Below are 17,705 nucleotides of genomic sequence, written 5' to 3'. Positions count from 1 at the left end.
TTCAAACAATAGTTCATTGCCTTCCTCCAAGCTCCCCTTCCCAGAACCCTCCCCCTGCCCCCTGCCGCGTTATACATGGGAGATGCTCCGAGACCAAACCAATGACACATTTTGTTTATAAAGTCTCCCCATTTTGTTTTATTCCCCATGTTTTTGCAATATAGATAACAGATGACACCCCGAGTATCTGCCACTGCGCAGCAATAACCCAGCAGAGCCTTTCGAGAAGTATTAATAATAGATTGTGTTGATGAGTTTGGAGAAAGTAGCAATAGACCCCCCACTGCAAGGACATTAGCACCACACGCCTAACAGAGCTTCCTTTGCAAATCAGTTGTTAAATTGGCTGCACTGATGGGTTGGCCACAATTGTCTCAGCCCCCACCACTGAACAGGCAAAGGCTTTAGAGTGCTTTACAGGAGTCCCAAATAAGGCCACCCCCCCCCCACACACACAACCTCCACTATTCTGTTCTTGATGACCAAGGGCAGACGAACCCAGCCAATGAACTCTTGCCCAAGGAGAATTCACGTGGCCTGAATCCCAGAGATATAGAGGAATTACTGTAAGAATAGGCTAGGACGGGGAGAAAGGGAGAAAAGAGGATGCAGGCTAGACAGCAGCAAGGGAGAATTTGATTTATTTTATTCCCACCTGAAGAAATATAGGCATAGAATGAAGTACCTTTGAAATCTAGAATGTTAGGGAGGGTTTTTAGGATAGAGAATTTCCAAATAGAGAATAGAGCTTATTAGATCTGGAAAGGATCTACTAGACATTCTAGTTCAGTCCTTTGATTTTTACAGAAGAGGAAACTAAGTAAAAGGGATGCCACAGTGTAGTCTAGGCTCCCCTCTGCCCAGAGATCTCAGGGTTCCCAAGGACCATAGCAATGGCAACAGAATTAAATTTGATTCTAAAGGGAATTGAGAAAGAAACAAGTTGTCCCTGTGACTTCCCCTTGGATCTGAGCAGATTCTAGAGAAGGATAAGGGGAAAAAAAGGAAAAGCAGCTAAAGTAGAATACTGTTTTTTTAAGAATTGAAGTAAATGATGAATTTCAGTTTTGAAAATAAAGATGTAATTTTTTCCCCCATCCAAGTTCATGGATACCCTGAAATCCATCTACTAGGAGTCCTCCTGATCTAAAAAGGCAGGAAGAAATCCAGGGAAGGAAGCAATAGGGTGAGAGAAATGGAAGGAAAGGGATAGATACAGCTAGAGGGAACTGGGAAAAGGCACTCCTGATAAAATTTGTGAATGACTCTCCAGGAGCAAAGATGGCATGAACTGAGCCCTTTTCCACACCCTGTTTTCTATAGTGGAAAGAACCTTATACTTGGAAATCAGAAGGTGCGGGTTCAAATCCCAGATCCACCTTTTGCTTCCTCTGTGACCTTGGGCAATTTCCTTTGAGCTCTAAAGTGAAGGGATTGGTTTAGATTAATCTCTAAGATCCCTTCTTGCTCTAAATCCCAGATTTAGACAGCAGGAACCCTCCCCAAATCTGTGTCCAAAGTCTATTGCACATAGGCGTCTTCCATTTCTTTCACAGCCCTATTCCTTGACCCCCTCCCTTCACAGACATCCTAGACGACAGCTTCCCCAGGTTTAAGATCCCTTTGTCCCCAGTTTTGTCACTTCTATAGGCAGACACATAGGTGGATCCCTGACAGGCACATCCCTTGCGGTCTTGCCATCTGAGGGTGGGCACCCAGGTCCATGGCTACCAGTGCCTCACCCTTAGCCCCATTACCACCTTGGGCTCAGTCACGCATGGCTCTGGCTCAAATTACGACCTTGCCATTATGAATGCCATTGGTGCGCTTCACTCTGATGACAGTTTCTGGGCTCCAGAACAGATTAGGGGAAAATTACAGCCGTAATCTGTGCCGCACAATTGCGGGGCCATAAAGAGGGATGGGAGCGGGGAGGGAAGAGCGATGGCGTTCCCAAAGGTGGCGCACCGCCGAGCAGTGCCAGGGACTTGGTAAATGAAAAATTGTTTTAATTCTCTCCTAGCAGCAATAATTTGATTCTTCATAAATTTTTCCATCAAAGTGTGGTGAGGAAGAGCGGCTGTAAAAATGCAGACATGTGACAGTGATAAAAGATAGGGGAGCAGAGTGGTCAGCTGAAAGGGGGGGCAGGAAAGGGAGGGGGGTGGAGAAGTGGGATCCCACAGGCTGGCCACAGCTTGGGAGATTCCAACATCAGCCAGCATTTGCCGTGTTATAGTTTCATAAGTCTTAGAGCTGGAAGGGAGCTTGGGGTAGATTGTTAGAGCTGGAAGAGACCTTAGAGATATCTAGTCCAGGCCCCCTCATTTAAAAGAAGAAACTGAGACCCAGAGGAAGAGAAGTGACTTACCCAAGGCACATAGGTGGCATCGGAACCAGGATTCATTCCAAGATCTGATTTCAAATCCTGTATTCTCTGAATTCCTAGGCCATAATTCTTAGAGATGGTATTATCTCTAAGAACAAAGATGGGGATTTCAAGTTCAAGACTGGCTTCTTACCCCCACTAGCCAAGGCCAATGTCCACCATGGGTTGAGAGTTGCCTTCTTGGTCCCCAAATTTCAAGATGGTGCAAGATGGAGGCTCCCCGCTCCCCTCTAGGCTAGATGCTCTGGGCTCTCACTCAGCCCCTTGCTAAATTCCCACAGCAGAACAAGTCAAGTCAAAGCTCTGGATTTGCATTCAGGAGACCAGGGTTCTAATCCTGACACATTTTAGCAGTGCTACCATGGGGCATGAGTCACTTCACCTTTTCTGGCCTCAGGTTCCTCATCTGTAAAATGGGGGAGCAGGACCACATACTCTCTAAAATTGCTTTCCTCTCTAAATCCTTTCATTGTTCCCAGCCTCTGAGCTTAATTCAGCTCCCCACTCTGAGCTGGGCTTTCTGGAGCATCCATCCTCCTCTGAGTTTTATGTATGCATCTTCTCCCTTGTTGTGGCCTTGAGGTGGCCCTTGCTACTCAGGGAGGGGTCCCTGAGAACCCCAGAGGATATGCTAGGCATCTAGAGAATTGGCTTTCTCTCAAACACCCTGTCTCTCCCTCCCCAGTGGAGTCCTAGGCCTAGGTCTTTGAGGCTCATGCAGCCAGACTCAGTTCCCCTAAGTTCAGGGCAGCAGCTCCCAGCCCTGCTCCCCGACAAAGTCCCACAACCTGTACGCAAAAATATGTGAACAAATATAGGCATACCTTTGGGTGTGTGTTGCATATGCAAACACACTTACATGCACAGATTAGCTCACGTGCATAATTAAATATAGAGATACACACAGGCAGCCACGCACGTGATGCCTATAGATTGGCACCTAACCTGCGTGCACACACACAAACACACACACATATGCTTTGATATAAGCATGCAAGGCACCCGTGAACACACACAGATATCACACACATTCGTAGATACAGCAGCATGCTTTTATATTAAGGCCCTGACGCCGGCCACCATAAATAACGTTAAGCCTCATCACCCATTCCACGCAAGCTCCCTGGCCCTACGTTCTACCTGAGCATGGCAGCTGGAAGCCCCAATTGGTAGAGATGCTAGCTCTGCTGGTGACTGGGGAGGGAATGGCGAAGGGGCTCTCCCTCCCCAGATATCCCAAGAGATAGGAGAGTCTCCTTTCCCTCCGCAGGAAATGAGCGCTGCCCACCTGCCTTCCCTCCACTGGCCCAGACTTGACTCGGTGTCCATCCATCTGCTCTTCCCTCCCTCTGCAGAGGAGGTGCTGATAACCCCTTGAATAGGAGGTGCTGATAACCCCTAGAAATAGCCCCACAGTAACCGGGGAACAGGCCAGCCTGGGGAAGGGGGGTGACCAAAGGCTGACCAGGCTAGGGCCAGGCTGAAGAGCTCCCAAGGTCCAGGTTGGCAAGCAGGCAATGTCTGTCACCCAGCACACTTTAAGCAGGGCGCTCGCCCTCTCGCTGCCTGCCCCGAGACAAGCCTTTGGTAAACAACCCCACCAGGACCAGGAGGCCCCAGATCTGCTCTCCTTAGAGCCAGCCTGTTGAGCAAACCCCTTGAACCGAACTTAACTCAAACAGCAAATTTTTCTGAGACAGCTTGGGCGCTTCCAGCGCGTAATAAATTAGTTGTAATAAAACAATTACAAACTGTTTGCCCACAAAGAGGCGGAAGCAGAGGGCCCTTTGGAAGCAGGAGGCAGGCACAGGATGAGAAGAAGCTGAGGTCCAAACAAACAGCTAATAAGCCAGTCAATGGAGAGAGGGGGCCACCCTCCAGAAGCCTGGCCTGGGGTCAAGGCAAGGGAGATGGAGATCACTGTCCTGGGGGGGCGGCAGTTAGTCACTAGGCTTCAAAGTCAATGCCAGGTGTCTCCCCTCAGGGCAGAATGGCACCCATTGCTGGGAGCTCAGGGTCATTCGTGGGACCATTTTTAAAATCACAGAAACCCCCAGATAACACAACAGAGCCTCCCTGGCTTCCCTCTCTAGCATTGGTTGAATCTTCACTGATTCCCCTCTGCTCATTGGTCGAGGCAGGAGAGCTGGGATACTCCTTGATCCCCATTTCCATGTCCAGGTCCACCATCTATAGCCATCACCCAGTAACCTCTCTTCCTTTGAGGTTCTGCTATTCCTATCTACCACCCACGCAAAATCATGGTAGCTGTTGTCTCCTCCAGGACACTTCCCTTCCTTCCTCAACAGGTCCTCACAAATTTTCTGCCCTCCCCAACTCTTGCTTTTGTACTAGATGACTTCATCCTACATATCAGCTCTCCCTCGAACACTCCCCTATTCAGTTCCTCAACCTCCTCACTTCTCATGAGCTACTCATCCACCCCATCTCAGCCATACCCTCCATCTTGCTACAACCAGGCGTTGCCAAGATCTGCTAATTTCGTCTTTGCAACATCTCTCAAATATACCCCCTTCTCTCCTCTGACCCTATTACCTATCTGCTGCAGGCCCCCATTACCTCATACTGGATGACTGCAATAGTCTGCTGGCAATAGCCGGCCATTCTCAAGTCTCTCCCCACTTCAATCCAACTTTTCTTGAGATACTTCTAAAGGGATTTTCCTATAACACATTTGATCATGTCACTGCCCTACTCAATAAACTCCAGTAGCTCCCTATTGCTTCCAGGAGCCAATACAAAATGCTCTTTTGGAATTCAAAGCCCTTTTAATCCTACCCCTCTTCTACCTTCCCAGTCTTCTTACACTTTCCTCTCCAGCATGTACTCTTTGAGACAATGACCCTGGCCTTGTGGTTATTCCATGAACAAGATTCCCTAACTTTCCGCTCAGGGCATTTTCTCAGTCTGTACTCCATCCCTGGAATACTCTGCCTTCTCCATTCTGACAACTGACTTCCCTGGGTACTTTGAAGTCCCAACTAAAATCCCACCTTCTCTAGGAAGCCTTCCCCAAGGTCTCAATTCCCAGTGCTTTCCTTTTCCTCTTTATCCTATATACAGCTTATTTCATATACCTATATATTTGTTTATATGTTGTATTTGTATATATTGTGAATTCCTTTAGGATAGCCACGGTCCTTTGCCTCTTTTTATATTCTGAGCACATAGGCACAGTGCTTGGTATATAAAAGGTACTTACTCAATTTTTACTGATTTTGTTAATTGACTGCCTATTATGTACCTATTGTGTATTAAGTACTTTACAAATGTTACCTCATTAAATTTTCACAACAACTCTGGGAGGTAGGGGATATTATTATCCCCATTTTACAGTTGAAGAAACTGAGGCAGGCAGGTTAAGTGACTTGCCTAGGGTCATATAGCTAGTGTCTGAAATCAGATTTGAACTTGTCTTCCTGACTTTGGGCTTAGTGCTCTATCCACTGCACCGTAATGATGTGGATGGATAGGTGAGAGGAGGAATTTTTCAAACCCTCCGTTGAGGGGTTCCCTTGGCCTGGGGCCACCTTCTCTTTTAAGCCTTCTGGTTCCTGTCTTACTCTTATAATGAAACAGCCTCAGACAAGCTTGGAACAGCTGAAAAGAACTATTAAAACATGCGTTTTGTTGATATCTTTTGTTTTTATATCACAATCGCTTCTAGAAATCTTTTCTCCTTCTTGCCCTCAAAACCTGACACCCGTCCTCCCCATTTTGTACCAAAGAAAAAGGCCTGTCCATAATAACTACTCCTGAAACTGTATGTACCATTCTCCCTTTGAGAGGTTGTATGTCTCTCTTCAAGGAAGGACGAGGCACAGACAAATCACTTCTTTATGGGTGACTAGTGTCCTTGCTCTTGTCTTGATCTTTCCTTTCATCTATCCTCTAAGCTCCTGCCTGAAGCTAAGGCAAGGGAATCTATCCACTCCTGATGCTTCCAAGATTTTAGGGGGCAGGGATTCTTCTCATGTATCTCTCAGCTCACAGTGACTCTGGGCCAAGGCCCTGGGGGCATCCTTGGGTCCCACCAAACAGTGAGCAGAACTGTGGAATGGGAGTCAGGAGAACTGGGTTGAATGAGGGGTTTGGATGATCTCTAAAGTCCCTTCTAACTTTTATAACAATTGAGAAGGCCTGAGCTCAGGGAACAAAGCTCCTCTTATCTCTGGATCGGGACCCAAGAGGCCCATTGGGCAGACTCCTCATACCCCCATAATTAGTACATACATATATACAGATATGTGTATATTGAGAGGTGGCCTCTGTAGAGATGGGGTTTGAAGAAGGGGGCTATTTGAGCAGACCCACCCTGTTCCCTTAGCAACCACCCCCTACCCCTGCAGCCAAGGGCTCTGTCCCACTTAACAGGGTGGAGAGATCCACCCTGTGTCTGAAGTCTTCTCGTCCCCCCTATCCCCCAACAGACTGTTTGCAGCCAAGTGCAGTGGCTGCATGGAGAAGATTGCACCCACGGAGTTCGTGATGCGGGCCCTAGAATGCGTGTACCATCTCAGCTGCTTCTGCTGCTGCGTGTGTGAGCGGCAGCTCCGGAAAGGCGATGAGTTCGTGCTCAAGGAGGGCCAACTGCTCTGCAAGAGTGACTACGAGAAGGAGAAAGACTTGCTCAGCTCTGTGAGCCCAGATGAGTCAGACTCTGGTGAGTCCCCCCTGCATCCCACTTCTGGGAAGAGCCATGGGCTGATGGGGGTGGGTTGGGGGGGTGAAGAGAATCAGGTGGCAAGGAGAGAATCCGTCTTGGGAAGAGGCAGGACAGGAGGAACACTCCAGAGCCCAATGCCTGGGTGGCTTTGGCCTTTCTAGGGCTGCTGCCCTGTCCCCCAGCCTGGTCCTCTATGACTCTCAAGCCCAATGGCTCAGTCTCTTCTCGGGCCACATCCCTGGGAGAGCTCCTCTGAGCCAGGGAGCTACAGACCTTGGCTAGCCCCTTCAGATCATCACGACCTGCCCTCTGTGATGTAAGAGACTTTTTCTCCCTGAAAAACTTATCAAATTCTCCAGTCTCACAATCTCATGATGCCTGAAGAGGATAGCATGGCCCTCGGTATAGCACTGCAGGTTCTGTGGTCCAGGAGTCAATCCTTATTGTTGTCCAGTCATGTCTGACTCTTTGTGACCCTATGGACCACAGCTTGCCATGACTGTCCCTGGGGTTTTCTTTCCAGTATCCAAAGATACTGGAGTGGTTTGTCATTTCCTTCTCTAAGTCAGTCCCTACTGGTGAGTTTGTGATGGGCTTGGGAGAGAAAGGACTTCTCTCTCTTCTGGTCAGAGGCCCGACCATTCTGAGGCCTTTCACTGGCCAGGGAAGAGCAGAAAGTGAGCCGCCTCTCAGCGCAACTGACCCTAAGACCGGTCCCCCTGACTTCTCCCTTAGTCAGATCACATTTAGAATACTGTGTCCATTTGGGTGCAACACATTTTTGGAAGAGCCTTGACAGAGTGAAGCAGCATTCTGGATGTGGTTGTACCCCCCCTCTCAATTGGTTGACAAAACTGGTAATATTTTGCCTAGGTAAGGAGAAATATCTTTGCTACCTCTAAGTATTTGGGGGACTCTCAGGGAAATGAGCATCTTTATAAAGAGATAGATTTCACTTAACATTAAGAACATTCTAATAATCAGAGCCACCCAACATTAAAATTGGCTTTATTGTGTGGTAGCGACTTCCCTGGAAGTCAAGATTTTTATATTTGTAGGATTTAAATTAATATCCAACACTCCAAGAATTATATTTTATAAAGTTTATTAATAATCATGTTAAAACCAGAGGATATGTGTGTTGGCTATGGGGGGAGGAGGTCAGGGGGTGAAGGCGAAAGTAAGAACATGAATCATGTAACCATGGATAACTTTTCTAAAAAATAAAAATTATTAAATAAAAAAGGAAGAATTGAAGTAGAAGGAATAAAAGGAAAATAGAAGTTAAAAAAAAAAACAACCAATTACCTAAAAAAATTAAGACCACGTGACGAAGTTCTCCTCGTCTGTTTAAAAGGCCACTCCACCAAAGCCAGGACAAGAAGGGAAGAGAGAGCGAGAGGTGGAGCTGCACAAAATTTATATCCTCCCTATGTCAGCACATTATGTCAGAAAGGAGAGTGGGGTGCTGGGAATAGTATTTTTAGGGTACGGAAATTCTAATTACACACATTTCACTTCAGTGGTACTCTAGAGGATACCTGTACCAGTCGGGGAAAGGGGAATTGAAGGGACTTTGGATTAGAGACCTTGAGGGGCTGAGGCTAGTGGAGGGGACATAGAGATAATGAGAAGAAAATCAAGAGTTGAACATAGATGAGTACAGAATAACATGAGACACAATGTTCTATAGGGGTTCAGAGTAAGTAAAGAAGTGACCAGGGGGCAGCTCAGTGGCTCAGTGGATGGAGAGCCAGGCCTAGAGACAGGAAGTCCTAGGTTCAAATTTGGCCTTAGACACTTTCTAGCTGTGTGACCCTGGGCAAGTCACTTAACTCCCATAATCTAGCACTTATTGCAATTCTGCCTTAGAACCAATACACAGCATTGATTCCAAGATGGAAGGGTTTAAAAAAAAAAAGTGACCAGAGGGAGGGCTAATCTAAGATTTCCTGAAAGAGGTGGACCTGGAGCCTCAATTTAAATCATTTGAGGAATACACTATGGCAGGTCACAGGAAGAAGGCTGCTTGACACTAACATCAGAGGTTCATAAGTGGGCAGAGAGCAGGATTGGAGAATAGGAGAAATCCCGAGTCAACCCAAATGCCCTGGGAGGGGGGACAGGGGAAGAGATGAATCCTATACATTAAAAGGGAGAGGGGAGCAGAAGCTGCCTGGGCATATTTTTCTAACCGAGCTACTTGAAAGAGCAAGCATATTGGCTCAAGACCAAGCCTGGTGACTTACTTGGGCAGGTTATTTCTCTGGATCTCAGTATCCTCATCTATAAAATGAGCTGGAGAAGGAAATAACAAACTTGCCAAAACTTTTACCAAGAAAACCCCAAATGGGGCCACGAAGAGTGGGGCATGACTGAAAAGGACCCAACAGCAGCACATGACCTCTAAGGTCACTGGCCAGTGAAACCTAAGCCCGAGGCTAAGTCTCACATCCACTGTTTACTATCTGTGTCGCTTTAGTTAAGGGCCTCAGTTTCCTCTGGAAAATTGGGCTAATAAATCTGTCTACCAATCTAATATGTACTGAGTGCCTACTATGTGCAAGGTGTTAAGCCAGGCTAAACTGCATGCATTGCAAAAAAATAACTAGTCCCATACAAACAAAAATAACTCTAAAGTTATATGTAGTACTTAAATATATATAGTTTTATATATAGCACTTAAAGATTTTAAACTATATGTATAGAAACTATATATAATATATATTAATTAATATGTATATTAAACTGTCTATATAAACATACACATATATAGTTTTTAACTATAGCAATTTAAGGTTTTAAAAATGCTTTCCTTGCAGCAGCCTTTTGAGGTAAGTAGTATGAGAATTATTATTCCCATTTTATAGATGAAGAAGTTGAAGTTCAGAATGGGAAAAGGGCTGGCCCAAGATTAGGAGATTAGAAGTGTTGGAAACAAAATCTGAATTTATCTTGTGAATTCAAGCGGAGCACTCTTCCCACTACAGCCTAGTGCCTTTGTGTGTAGAAGCGCGCTTATCTATGTGAGAACATGGACATGAATGTTTATAAAGATGTGAAACATGGGGGGCATGTGCATGTTTTGTGTATGTGTGTGGAAGTACAAGTGTATGTCTTTGGGTTGTGTATAGAATGTGTTCCTGTGATCATTTGTGGCTGGAGGAACCTGTACAATGTCCTTGTTCGCAGACCTATATGTTTGGGTTCCATTAACTAGGTGAGATCCTTGCTCTTTCACCCACCATATGTGATCACTTGTCGAGTTTTGTTTGTTTTTTCTTCACGCTGCCTCTGACATCGTCTCCTCTAACTTATGCAGACGTTACTCTGGCTCAGTATTCCACTTCTCCTCTCAGTACCTTTGCCCAGGCTGTCCCTCATGCCTGGATTGTTACAAACCCACTTCCATATTGGTCACTGTTGTAAAAGCAAAATCATACATAATCAAATCCCCATTAATAAACTAATAATAAATAATAATAATAAATTAATAAACTGATGTGAAAGACGACCCCAGCAGTTCTCTCTCTCTGGAGGTCAATAGCATTCCCCATCAAAAGTCTTACAGGATTGTCCCAGATCGTTGCAATGCTGAGAGTAGACACGTTTCCACAGATAATCATCATCCAATATTGCTGCTACTGTGTACAATGCTCCCCGAGTTCTGCTTGTTTCACTCTGCATCAGTTCCTGCAGATCTTTCCAACTTTTTCTGAAATCAAAATCCTTAAGAGCAAGAATGATTAAATTGTTTTGTTTCCTCATCCCAGTACCCAGCAAGTTTAATAAGTGTTTGCCCAGTTGCATTTGCTGGGAGTGCAAGGATGAGGAACATGTATTTTAAAGTGGGTTTTTGCTCAGGATGCCAAGTCACTTAACCCTGTTTGCCTCAGTTTCCTCATCTGTAAAATGAGCTGGAGGAGGAAATGGAAAACCACTCCAGTATCTTTACCCAGACAACTGTAAATTGGGTCATAAAGAGTTGGACACTACTGAAATTTCTGAACAACATGTGGCAGGTACCATGCTAAGAACTGAGGATAGAAATATGAGGGGGAAGAAGGCAGACCCTGCCCTCGAGAAGCTTACTGTCTAATGAGGAAAGACAAAACACAAAATGCCCAAAACTGGGGGTGGAGATGGGAAAGGAGATAGTACTGAATGGTGGATCATGGTGGAGAAGCCAGGTGAGAAATGAGAAGATTCCAAACTGTGCCTTCTCCTAAATGGAGGTTTGGAATTCATAGTCCCATGCTCCAATTAGAGGCAGGAGGTCATGATGAGGAAGAGTATAGCAAGGAACTAAGAATTAGGATGATGAGGTTTTCCCATAATGGAGTTTCCTGGGCCATGGTGGAAAGGTCAGAGAAGTCCCTGAGTAGGGCAGCCAGTTGAGCAATGTATGACAGTATAGATGTGCACATTAAACGTATGTGCCTGTATGAGGATGTATGAATATGCATTGTGCGTATTTGTGTGTTATGAGACAATAAGTTATAGATGATAGACGTACATATGATCTCTGTGAACAGAGAGTTCCTGATTAAATCCTAGGTCCTTGAAACACTGACATTATTTGTGCAAATGAATTTCTATGTATTTGAGTGTTTCTTGCCTGTCAATCATCCATTCCTCTAGGACCCTCATAGAAGCTCTTGTTGTTTCCCCTTGGATATCTCAATCTCTGACCTTGGTATCAGGGTGAGCAGGGGCTAGATGTAGCCCTTCATGGGGAAAGGGGAGGCCATGACAGACCTGTGTAGTAGGAAGAGCCTTGGTCCTGAGTTTAAGTTCTGCCCCTGACATTTCATGGCTATATAACTATGGACAAACCACTTCCTCTCTCCAAACCTCAGTTTTCCCATCTGTAAAAGGAGGTTAATAATGCTTGTAATACTCTCTTCTACTTGGTGGTTGTGAGGCACTATAGAAATGTGAACTAGAGTTATATTTTTTTACTTTCCCTCGTCCCCATCCCAGAAGGAGAAATAAACTCAAATAGAAGAAGCATAACAGCCAACATGAGCCACTGGCTGAGGTGACCAGGGAATCGACTCAGAAGCTATGTCTAGGATGATGGTGGCTTATTAGAATGAGGTTTTGCCAGCATCTCAATTTTCCTACTCCTTGGTGGCCCCAAAGGTCCCTAATCATGTTCCCAATGTGTTGTCCATAGTGAAAAGTGATGAGGAAGACGGCGATGTGAAGCCTGCCAAAGGCCAGGGCGGCCAGGGCAAAGGTAGTGATGATGGGAAGGACCCCAGGAGGCCGAAGCGGCCCAGGACCATCCTCACCACACAGCAGAGGAGAGCATTCAAGGCTTCCTTTGAGGTTTCCTCCAAGCCCTGTCGAAAGGTGAGTCCTCTCAGGTACCTCTGCTTGACCACTAACAGAGCTTGCTTTTTTCTTCCTATTCATACTCCCTCTCATCCTGACCTGGGAGAAATCAGGGTATTTATTACCCTGCTCCATCCACCTTCTAAGGATCCCGGCATTCCTGGGGCTGAAGGGGCCTGGAAGTTGGCTCTTTATTGCTCACCAATCAAGGTGAGGTCATCCTGGATTTGAGGTCAGAAGACTTGGGTTTGAAGCCTGACTCAGACATACTGGTTTGGCAAGTCCAAAACTTAGAATAGATAGCCTGAGATAAGAATGCCTTCTCCATTCCTGGAGATTTTTAGAGGCTGAATGGCCACTTATAACAAATATTAAAGAGTTATATTACTGTGTTATGGGTTGAACAAGATGTACCCATAGCAAGGATTTGAGGGTATTTATCCTAGAGAAGAAGAAAAGAGATCAAAGTCATCAAATATTTGAGGCTTTTTTATGGGGAAGAGAGATTCAATTTTTCTGTTTGTTCCAAGAGGGTAGAACTAGAACTAATGAATGGAGGCTAAAGGGAAGCAGATTTAGGCTTGAACTAAGGAAGTAGGTCCTGTCGATTAGAGCAATCCAAAAGTGACTTTATAGAAATGAAAGCTGGTATTCGTAGGTCTCAGGAAGCATTCACGAGCTGCATGCTTCCAACTAGGACAATATCTCACTTGATAGGGGGAATTGAAGTCCTGGGTGCCTTCCTAAGGCTATTTTTCTAGATCGCTTCCTGGCTCTTTGCAGATGAAGATTTATTTCTCCTGAGAGAAGCTGAGTCAGCTTAGACCATTCTTGGAAGTAAAGCATAGCTTGAGGGTGGGGGATAGAGGGAGCTGACTGGTGCCTCTTCTCTCCCTGAGCAGGTCCGAGAGACACTCGCTGCTGAAACAGGGCTCAGCGTCCGTGTGGTCCAGGTCTGGTTCCAGAACCAGAGAGCCAAGGTGAGCGAACGACCGCTTCATTTTTACTTCTTATTTCCTTTCCCACTTCTCCTTTATTGTTCTACCTACTCCTTCTCCAACAGTGGGAAGGTGAGTAGGGCTGCATCTCCACTGACATGGCCTATCTTCTCCTTGTGCAGATGAAGAAGCTGGCAAGGAGGCACCAGCAGCAGCAGGAGCAGCAGAACTCACAGCGGCTGGGGCAAGGTATGTGTGTGAAGGGTAGGGCTTCTCAGTGCTGTAGGAGCAAAGGTTCCATGGAGTAAGGCCATGTCAAGTCAGGCAAAGGCCTTTTCTGTTAGGAAAAAACAAAACAGAGACTGAGAGGTGGCATGATTAGAAAATATATATATATATATGTATATACATATATACATATATATATATATATATTGATCAAGGGCCTTGTTTCCTTGAACTTCACTCAGTTCCTAGAAATAAGAGGACCGATTGCAGATCAGTTCTGTGCAGTCTCCAGTATTGTCCTAGAAGAGAATATTAGGAAGCTTAAAAAGAGAAGTCAACCTCCTGCATAGGGGACACAAGGCTGCCTCTTGAAGAGTGTTAAGGGTATTTGGGGCCCAGCCCTGACTCCAAAAGTGAACATAAGATCTAAGGACTTAGTGCTGGAAGGAATGCTAGAGATCATATAGTCCAGGGACTTTTAACCCAGGGCCTATGAACTTGTTTTAAAAAGTATTTTCAAAACTATTTCAATATTGTTTCTTTTGTAATCCTATGCATTTGATTTTATGCATTTCAAAACATTATTAGAAGGAGGGGGTCCACAGGTTTCATCAGACTGTCAAAGGAAGGGTCCATGACACACAAAAAAGGTTAAGAATCCATGAGCTCATCCACCACCACTCCCTTGTTTTATATTTGAAGAAAATGGGGCCCACAGAAGGAAAAGGAGTCACCCCATGGCCCCATAGCTAGTAAGTAGCAATCCTAGAACTTGAGCCCAGACCCTCAGAATTCAAACTTGAAGCTCTTTCCTTTCCTGATCATGTCTCTGGTATCCAGACTGGCTAGGATGGATGGTGTGCTCTGGTAGGAGGACAGGAGAAGTTTATAGAGTGTGGTCCACACTATCAAGGCTTGAAGGATGGGCTAAATCTGATAAGGTGAATTTAATCAGGATTAAGATAAAATCCTACACTTGGGTTCAAGTAATCAACTACCCAAGTATAGGATGGAGTGGGTGGGTGGGAGAGATATAACTGGGAAATATTTTCCTTGAAAGAGATTTGAAAGTTTTAATGAACTTCGAGCTTATTATGAGTCAATGGTATGAAATGGCAGCCAACAAAGCTTCTGTGACAGGCTGCTGGGGTGGTAATGTCAAAGAGGAGAGAAAGGGAAATCTTCTATCCTGATTAAGCCACATCTGGAGTATTTTGTTCAATGCAGAGTGCCACATTTTAGAGAGGACATTGACCATCTAGTGTATGTTCAGAAGAGGTTAATGGGACTGGAGATTATACCATATGAAAATTAGTTAATGGAGGATATTTGGCCTACAGAAGAGAAGACTTACAAGGAACATTAAAGCTATCTCCTTTAATTAGCTGAAGGGTTTTCAAATGAAAGAGGGATTCGACTTCTGCTTGGTTCTAGAGAGCAAAACTAGGACCAGCAGGCAAAAGTGGTAGAGATGAATTTGTGCTCCATGACAGGAAAAACTACCACCTAGAATTATTCAGATGCTACCTTGGGAGCTAATGAGTTCTCCATCTCTGAGAAGTCTTTGAGTGAAGGCTAGCTAGATCTTTGTCTGAGAGGACATGGAGGGAGAGCATTTATGTTTTGGCACAGATTTGGCTAATAAATGCCCTCTCAGATGCCTTTCACCTCTGAGATTCTCCACCCCCGGGGTTGAGGCACAGGCAGCCTCTTCCTTGATAAACAGTTCTGGGAAAGGAAACTGAAGCTCTTGTCTGAGGTGGGGTTATGTATCTCTAGACAGGGGTCGGCAACCTTTTTGGCCGTGAGAGCCATAAACGCCACATTTTTAAAAATGTCATTTCATGAGAGCCATACAGTGCTCACAGTGTGCACTCCTGTAACAGCGCCTGAAAAAAAATTGACTTTATGGCTCCTGCAGAAAGAGCCATATCTGGCCCTCAAAAGAGCCAGATATGGCTCGAGAGCCATACGTTGCCGACCCCTGGTCTAGAAGGTGAAGGGTTTGTTGGACTGTTCTCATGTGCAATGAGAGTGATCAGGAATGGTGATCTTGGTTCTCCCTGAAGTATACCTCTGAGACAGAGTCCTGGGAGCAGAATCTCAGCAAAAATTAGTGAATGCCTAATTTAATAGTAATATTTAATGGTAATTTAATAATTATCAAGCATCATACTAGATGCTGGAAATATAAAAGCAAAAGTGAAATGGTCCCTGCCCTCAAGGAGCTTACAATCTATTTAAATCCCTGAAAATTCTTCTCTGATTTCTCATTAATACCGAGTTTCGGTGCCTCTGCCTTGCACCAGTTGTTCTTGCACGGCCTTGGGTATATGTTGAGTACAATGAAGAACCTTCTCATTTCCCTACAGAGGTCCTGTCCAACCGAATGGAAGGAATGATGGCATCATACACACCACTGGCCCCACCCCAACAGCCCATTGTTGCCATGGAACAGAGTACCTACGGTAGCAGTGACCCTTTCCAGCAGGGTCTCACGCCTCCTCAAATGCCAGGTGACCACATGAACCCCTATGGTAAGCCACCAGCCCCACTGCCCTGTGGCCCCAGGGTACCCCAGTCCCCCATAGGGTCCCAGGCCCCATGGCCCCTGTCCTGCATATCTTGAGCTCCTGGGCCCCCACCAGGGCCCAAGTTCCTGGGCTCCCTTGGAGCTTTTCAGCCCCATGTCCCTTCCCTCTGCATTCCTCTGATCTCCCTATTAGGGCTCTCGGGCTCCATGTTTTCTAGCATCTATGCCCCTGGCCTCCCCTGACCCCTTTCCTCTGTGCCCTTCTGGACTAACCCCTTAAGGTTCTGGGCCCTCACATCCCTTCTGCCTTGAGCCCCTAGCCTCTCTCTGGTACGTGTTTGGGGAATATCTCAATTGCAGCTTTTACAAGATGGGCTGCTGGTACTAGTTTCTGTAGCATTATCCATCATCCTAAAGTGCTCTGTGGAGATGGTGTTCAGGAAGAGTGTTCTGCTCCTCCCCTGACCCCCATCTCAAATATTACCTAGGAGCAAAATTGAGGAAGTGCTAGGGGACCAGCTCATCCTACCTTTACCCCTAGCCCAATACCTACCAGAACCAAGCCATTCCAACTCAGCAGTAAGTCAGACCAAGTCCATCCATCTATTCTTGACAGCAGTAAAGGAATCAGGATTGGCCTTGCTCCTCACCCAATCTGTGCCCTTGCATGGGCATTCCCTGACATCAGGCTCTGGGGGCTTCCTTGGGGCTGGAGGCTTGAACCTGGCACTTTGGAGGAGTCTTGGGAGGGACCCTGGCTGGGAGGCGTGAGGCTACAAGGAGATGAGAGAAAGAAAAGAGGGATTCATCTGGTTGCAAGGGGAGGGCTTCAGAACTTCTCTGGGGTAAAGAACAGGCCCATGGAGACCTCCTCTAGTCTCCTGGTGTCCTTAGACCAGTAGAAGAAATCTCACATGTACAAGAGCTTCTGGGAGGGCAGGCCTTGGCCATCTTGTCCTTTCCACCATTTCTACACAGATTGGGTGGTCAGGGGTCCATGTGGTTCTATACTTGCTGGATGGGGGTTCCTGGGGCCAAGGTCCAGGCTCTGACCCAGTGTCTGCTCCTCAGGGAACGACTCCATTTTCCACGACATTGACAGTGATACCTCGTTAACGAGTCTGAGCGACTGTTTCCTGGGCTCCTCCGACGTGGGCTCCCTCCAGGCACGAGTAGGGAACCCCATCGACAGGCTCTACTCCATGCAGAGTTCCTACTTCGCATCCTGAGAGAGAATGGAGCCCCAGGGCTGGCCGGCGGGTAGAGGAGGTGGGCAGGCCAGCCGAGCTGCCCAGACAGACTCAACAGCCATATGGTGCCCAGCCCTCCCAACTGGCCTGGCCCATCCTGGCCTGGCCCCTCCCAGCCTCTGTGGCTCCTACAGCCCCTGGCCCAGCCCATGTGGCTCCTGGGATTTCCAGCCCATCTTCTGTGGTTCCCACCTGGGCTGCCCCGAACAGGAGCACCGAGGGGCCTGGGCCCAGGGGCTTTTCTTGCCGATAGAGAACTATTACCCTAAAGGAACCCCCAGGCAGGGCACATGGACAGACTGGCCGCCTGCCCCTCTGCCTCCCCTTCCAACACTCTCCT

The 17,705-nt window shown here is 46.4% G+C and overlaps 1 protein-coding gene across 3 annotated transcripts in view; it reads left to right on the top strand.

Moving 5' to 3' along the window:
• Positions 1–17,414, top strand: part of LMX1B (LIM homeobox transcription factor 1 beta) — a 184,789-nt gene extending 167,375 nt beyond the window's left edge. Inside the window, exons 3-8 of one of the 3 annotated variants that reach the window (XM_044664226.1) lie at positions 6,841–7,073; positions 12,256–12,434; positions 13,319–13,396; positions 13,537–13,603; positions 15,955–16,098; positions 17,187–17,414. In XM_044664226.1, the coding sequence (XP_044520161.1) occupies positions 6,841–7,073; positions 12,256–12,434; positions 13,319–13,396; positions 13,537–13,603; positions 15,955–16,098; positions 17,187–17,344 (859 nt within the window). In that variant the 3' untranslated portion in view covers positions 17,345–17,414. Of the gene's footprint in view, positions 1–6,840; positions 7,074–12,255; positions 12,435–13,318; positions 13,397–13,536; positions 13,649–15,954; positions 16,120–17,186 lie in introns of all 3 variants that reach the window. The other 2 variants (XM_044664225.1, XM_044664224.1) reach the window with 2 other exon arrangements.
• Positions 17,415–17,705: the final 291 nt, after the last annotated feature.

This window comes from Gracilinanus agilis, chromosome 2 (assembly GCF_016433145.1).
Source record: "Gracilinanus agilis isolate LMUSP501 chromosome 2, AgileGrace, whole genome shotgun sequence".
NCBI lineage: Eukaryota > Metazoa > Chordata > Mammalia > Didelphimorphia > Didelphidae > Gracilinanus > Gracilinanus agilis.
Note: the sequence above shows the minus strand (reverse complement) of the source record. Positions and strands in the feature narration are given on the sequence as shown.